Source organism: Octodon degus, unplaced genomic scaffold (genome assembly GCF_000260255.1).
Source record: "Octodon degus isolate 3935 unplaced genomic scaffold, OctDeg1.0 scaffold00026, whole genome shotgun sequence".
In the NCBI taxonomy this organism is placed as follows: Eukaryota; Metazoa; Chordata; class Mammalia; order Rodentia; family Octodontidae; genus Octodon; species Octodon degus.
This window is the reverse complement of record NW_004524602.1, coordinates 16627372-16633310: the sequence shown is the minus strand read 5'-3', so window position 1 is coordinate 16633310 and position 5939 is coordinate 16627372. Positions and strand designations below refer to the sequence as shown.

The 5939-nt window shown below is 53.8% G+C and overlaps 1 protein-coding gene across 1 annotated transcript in view; it reads right to left on the bottom strand.

The window, feature by feature from the left end:
* The window catches only part of Myo1e (myosin IE), a 171974-nt gene that overhangs the window by 44881 nt on the left and 121154 nt on the right, over nucleotides 1-5939 (bottom strand). The window contains exons 11-15 of the mRNA XM_023712658.1: nucleotides 5606-5686; nucleotides 5238-5324; nucleotides 2885-2971; nucleotides 1869-2036; nucleotides 1045-1130 (exon numbers count right to left, since the gene is read on the bottom strand). Coding sequence (XP_023568426.1) covers nucleotides 1045-1130; nucleotides 1869-2036; nucleotides 2885-2971; nucleotides 5238-5324; nucleotides 5606-5686 — 509 coding nt within the window. The remainder of the gene's footprint in view (nucleotides 1-1044; nucleotides 1131-1868; nucleotides 2037-2884; nucleotides 2972-5237; nucleotides 5325-5605; nucleotides 5687-5939) is intronic.

Below are 5939 nucleotides of genomic sequence, written 5' to 3'. Positions count from 1 at the left end.
GTCTACACTGTGGGTGTGCGTGGACCCACAAGCAGCTCCTGAACCTGGCAGGTATTTAAGGAACTCAGAACAGTCTCCGGAAGCCAGTGCTCACCTGGCTGCTATGAAATCCACGAGCCAGGAGCAGGGCCCACCTGACCTTTCCTGAGAAGAGCAGGTGGATGTGTGCTATGAATGGAAAGGGGTCCAAAGCGCAGAGAGCTGGCCTGAGCTCGAGAAAACACGAGCATCTGGAGGGGCACAGGAGTGGTGGGGAGGGAGGAGAAGGCGCGGACACTTCTGACCGGGTGGGGAAGGACGACTTTTCTTTCGTGGGAGATGGGACCTTCTGAGAAAGTTACCAGGACCGCTGGTGTTGATGACAGAAGTCAGCCTGCATGTTACAACAATGAATCAACAGAGACTGGGAAGAGCACTGCTGACTGAGGGAACCCTGGGAATTCTGAGTCCTGGGAGCCTCGGGGACATCCCACTTGCCTGGGATGTGGGGGAGACCCAGACTCCTGAGAAGCTTTGCAGGGACAAGGGGAGGAAAGGACCCTGAGCTTGTCCCCAGAGCCCTGCAGCCTGTGGGAGGGCCCCCCGCCATTCCAGTCCTGCAGCTCAGACAGCATCTGGAAGGCCGGGAATTCTTGACTTCCAAGTGTGACAGGGACTCGGGTTAACGTAGGTCTTGTTTGGCCATTAGCCACAAAGTGATGGTGGAAATCTTGTTTGAACAAAGGGTCAGAGAACCAGACCACACCACGCTCAGATGGTCAGAAAGCGCCCTCTCAGCCAGGACCCACCACGCTCACTGCTCCTGAGCAGCAGGACGATGCCCAGGGCGAGGCAGCCAGGCATAGAGCTGGCGCTTGGAATTTGTGCACGGGAAGCGTTGGGGGCAGAGGGAGAGGCTGAGGCCGGAAGGAGGAAAGCATTTTCGAGAAACCAGATAGTTAAGCCACTATCTGCACTCAATAGTTCAAAGGAGCAAAGTGCCGCGCTCGTGAGCTTGCTCGGAACAGTACACGCCTGCACCGCGTAGCGGGCAGGGACACTCACAGCTCGCTGCTCTGCATGAGCTCGATCAGGTCCATGAATAACACGTCCCGGTTCCTCTCACAGAAGCCGTCCATGTCATAGGAGACCTGCCAAGAGCGAGAGAAGCCCGATGGCCCCCTGTACATGTTTCTGTGGATAAATCCGGGTAGGGAAGGCTGTCCCACCAGAATGTGCTCCATTTCCAAAGGCAGTGTTTGGGATTCCTCCATGTCTATGTTAGCTGGTGACAGCTGGCAGATGCTGCTCAGTGGCCCAGAGCACTTGTGACCAGGTGGCCAGCTCTCAGGACCACAGGCCTGTGCACCAGTGGAGCCGCAGGTGTCTAAGCAATGCTTTTCTTACAACCAAATAAAATTCCTCAAGCTCCTTCATCCTCTGGGATGGACCATGGCATCTGAAGCTTAGACATTTTCTCCAGAAATGGTAATCAGGTTTGCAGCACTCTGGGCAGCAACTCACACCAAGGGATCCTGCTTAATCAGAGGCCAGCCAGGGTGAAAGCCCAGCCCGGCGACTTGCACAGAAGAAAGCCCCCAGGAGCCACGCCCTCTGCTGATGCGCACACCAGCCCAGAACCCACCCCTTCAGGAGTTAATTGCATGCACCAGGGCGATTCATGGGCAATATGCAGCTTTTCTTCCTCATATGCTTCCGCGGTCGCGTGTGTCGAATGCATGTGGCGCAGCGAGGCACACGGACATGGCTCTCTCTGGCCATGCGGGAGAACAGACTGCACATCCGAGGCTGCCCAGGGAGGCCCCCGCCCCGCCCCCTCCGCCCACCCGGCCCAGCCCAGCCCACCCGGCCCAGCCCAGCCCACTGACCTTCCCAGCGTAGTGGTGGATGATGAAGCCCTGGTTCCAGCTGTTGAAGTGCTCGTGGCTCCCGATCTGCATCTGCAGCTTCTGCAGCAGGGTCTGATCTGCGCCCTCGCCCACCGCGTGCATGGTGGCACACACATCATCCAGGATGCTCATGATCCCGGGGGGGTTCTGGGGCACCAAGGGGAAGAAGCCGTTGGTGACTCCTGCACAGCAGCCCCTGAGGTCTCTCCTAGGCGCGGCCCCACGTGGGAGGCCAGCTGAGCCTCTCCCTCCAGGCAGGAATGCCCTGAAGGCCGGAGGGCCAGCCAGGAGCAAGGCCTTTATGCCAGCGGCCAGCTCCCTCTGCGTTATTCAAGGCCGAGTCCTCCTCACCCCTACTCAGACTCAGGTAAGCAGAGCATAGGTCTGTGGCACCCTGATTCAGGCTCTGTGGTCTCCTCTGTCCGCCCCCACGGAGGCCTCGCTACACAGTGACGTGGCCTGCGTGTCCGCTGTGGCACTGGCCTTTCTCTCCTCGCACCACTTTACAGGTGTCCCTCGCGCCTTGTCATTTCCCTGCTCACACTGTGGCTTACTTAATGGCTGAGTTGTCTTGGATGCCTTTACTGTTTCCAGATTTTGGCTTTTTGAAGGAAAACTAGTCCTTTAGAAACCTCCAGCTCCACTGATTCTTTATCTCCTTTTAAATAGTTTCTGAGGGCTAGGACTGAGACGCTGTGGTAACTGAATCAGAAGGCAGGCCCACTCGACAGCCCTTGCACGGCAGCTGTCTTCTGGGCCTCGGAGGTTGCCTCCACTGACAGTGACATGAGTCTACTCGTGCTCCTGCTTGCTATTAGGGACAAGCACGACTGCTGTGTCTTCACATACGCACAAGCACGCCAAGCAAATGAACTGCTAAAGCTCTCTGCAAATCAGAGGAGCTAATCTGCTTGTTCTAAAACAATTACGGAGAGAAGAAACACGTCATGCAAATCTGTGAATGGGACCACGAAGGCCACGAGGGAAGCACTTACGACTTTGTTCTCTATGAGGTCACACACGATTTTGTTATTGAAGTACTCGATGGGCGTCCACCGTATGCCCTCCTGGACGTACTCCTCCTGTTGGATGGAAGCCAGAAAGCAACGTCAATCACCCAGTGAGCGGCGGGACACACAAGCCAGAGTCCCTTCAACAAATACCAGGTGCTTCGATCCCTTTCTCTGAGAGGTGATACGAAAAGAGTATTTCAAGGGCTGGTGATTTTTATATTTATTTTGAGCCATATAAAACTGCTACCATATAACTGTTGTTTGTTTCTTTCTTTGAGATAGGGTCTCCCTCTGTAGTTCAGGCTGGCCTCTAACTTACAGCAATCCTCCTACCTCAGCCTCTCAGGTACTGAAGGTTACTGATCCATATAGCTATTTTTGACCAAAAATCTGCCAACTTGAGGGTTAACCAATGAAGTCTAGTTTAAAGTAAAACAAAGCCTCTTTGGTGGCAACACAGGGCAAGAGTGCACAGAGGCACCTGAACTCCAACAAGCAGCGTCGTCACTTAGGTGAGATCTTCCCCTAACACGGTAGAGCACGGCAGCTCCCCGGTTTCCGGTCTAGCCCCTGGAATGCTCTGCTGGCTTCCTTCACCAGCTCTTTTTCTTTCTAGACTTTTACAACGATGGCATCGCAGGCCTGATCGTTGAGCCAGCCTGTTCCAGCAGCCCTCCTCCCTCCCCTAAGTGACTTCAATGGACGGCGTTTGTTGATACCCTGAACTATGATCCTTGAACTGAACTGGTTCTAGGTGAAGCACGCTGGAATCCCAGACTCACTCGTGGTCTCCACAGGAGGCTTTCAGGTGGGTGAATGCTAGGCCTCTCCTTCTTTAGCGGAGCTGTGAGTCCACACTGCCGTCTTCTGATCTCAGCTCCATGGCTGGGAATCGGCTGGATTACTCTCCCTTCTTAGCTCACTGGTAAGCATTTCCAGCAGGCCCCGCTGGCTCCTGTCCCCACGACTTGTGCAGGATCTGCAGGCTTCTTACTAGGTCTCTACCTCCAAAGCCCCACCGCTCTGTACTGTCTTCCAGGGGCTCTCCTAACTGGCACTTAAACTCCCTCTCTGGCTTGTCTGCTTCTGACTTACTGCACCCTACAGAACCACAGTGACCTTCTCGAAGGTAACACACATCGTATCACTTCTTACCCAGAGTTCCTCTGTGGGTGCCAGCCACACTGACTGTGAATACGGCCTGAGCTCTGTGGCCAACCAAGACCCGCCACGTCAGCCCCCACCGTGCCCTCCTTGGCTGTCCACGCTGCCGCCACAGGCAGGTGGGAGTCCAGGGCTGTGCGGGAGCCTACGCGGTCAAGTAAGACTTTCACAATCAAACAGCCCTGGGGCCGGGAGATGGCTCAGTAGAGTAAGTGCTTGCCTGGCAAGCCAAGGGTCTGAGTTCAATCCCTGGTTCCGCCCAAAACAAAAACAAACAAAAAAACTGCTTTAGGGGCCGGGGGGAGACGGCTCAGTAGAACAAGCGCTCACCTCTCCAGTTCCACTAAAAAAAAATCTTCCTTTGACTCAAACAGCCCTAAAACTGCCGTGGCTTATGAGGAGTGGGAGGTGAAAAGTGTCCCCCCCAATTTCATGTCCACCCCAGCATGTGAGGTTTGGAAACAGCGTTTTCGTAGACATCATCTGTTTAAGGGCCTCATGATCAAGTCATCCAGCAGTGGCAGTGGGGAGTTATCCAGAGACTGGCTTCTTCACAAAGGAAAGGAGAGGGACATTCAGACCCAAAGAGACAGAGAAGCAGAGGCTGGAGCGATGCTGTCACAGCCCGGCAATGCTGGGCCCCACCAGCAGCTGGAAGAGGAAGAGCTGCAGGACTCCAGGAAGCATTCTCCTCAGAGCCTGTGGAGAGTGACCCCAACTTCAGGCTGTGGGCCCCAGAGACAGGATGGGAATGAGAATTTTCAGCTCTGCTATACCACCCAGCCTGTGCCTTGTCAGGGCGGCACCGAACCAGAGGCACTAGGAATACGGTGGTGCCTGCACCTAACTTCTAGAAGGAACCATAAGCAAGACTGTTACCTCACATACGAAGGAAAACGTCAGCTTTTAAAAGTACATGTACTTTTAGGGGGGGCTGGGAGAGCTACGAAGCAGAGAGCAGCGTTCTCCACAGGCACACGGCACAGGCAGGCAGTGGGACGGGGGAGGCTCTGTTTGTATTTCAGAATGCCGCCACGGCATATGGCTTTTCTGCGTGGCTTTATTTGGAATGTCTCCTGATACAAGGCTGAATCTGAGTCGGTTATTGAAAGGGGAATCTATACCTTTTAAGACAAATCAGAAATAGTACAGAGGAATAGGCAGTGCTTACCTGTTCTGCCTTTAACGTCAGTTCAATAAAAATCTGCTGTAATTTTTCATTAACAAAATTGATGCAAAACTGTTCAAAGCCATTTTTCTGGAAGAAAAAAATCATTTTGCAAAATCAATTAAAAGTCATTTTTAGTGATTTCAAGAAAAGTCTCCATGTGAAAAGCTTTAATGGAAACACTGGATGGCTCTAAAAAGTGTGATTTATATCAGCAGGAGGAATGAACTTGGCAAAGGCACAAGAAGAACTCACGAAGGCAAAACTGGGCCAGACTGGCGCTTCCTTTGCTTTCACTGCTGAGAAATCTTTCCAGCAGACCAGGTGCGATACACCACTTCCTGGTCACAGGCTATTCACCCTGGCCTTACCTGGAAGATCTCAAAGCCATAGATGTCCAGGACCCCGATGTTGTATTCTTCATGGTCCTTTTCCATGGCTTTGTTGATGGACTGGGAGAGAGAAAACAGCAGGCAGTCAGCTCACCCTCCCCACAGGGGCGGGCAGGGCGGGCGGGGCTCACAGCGGACACCGCGCGCACACACACCGCTGCACACCGCTGCTAGGAACAGGCGGCCGGCCGGCAGGGGGCACGCAGCTGCAGGAAGGTCTCAGTGCAACATCAAGCGCTTTGGGAACCCGCTAGCTTCCAAAGAACAATTGCAGCAGGGAAAACAAATGTTTTACGATGAAAAGCATTCATTC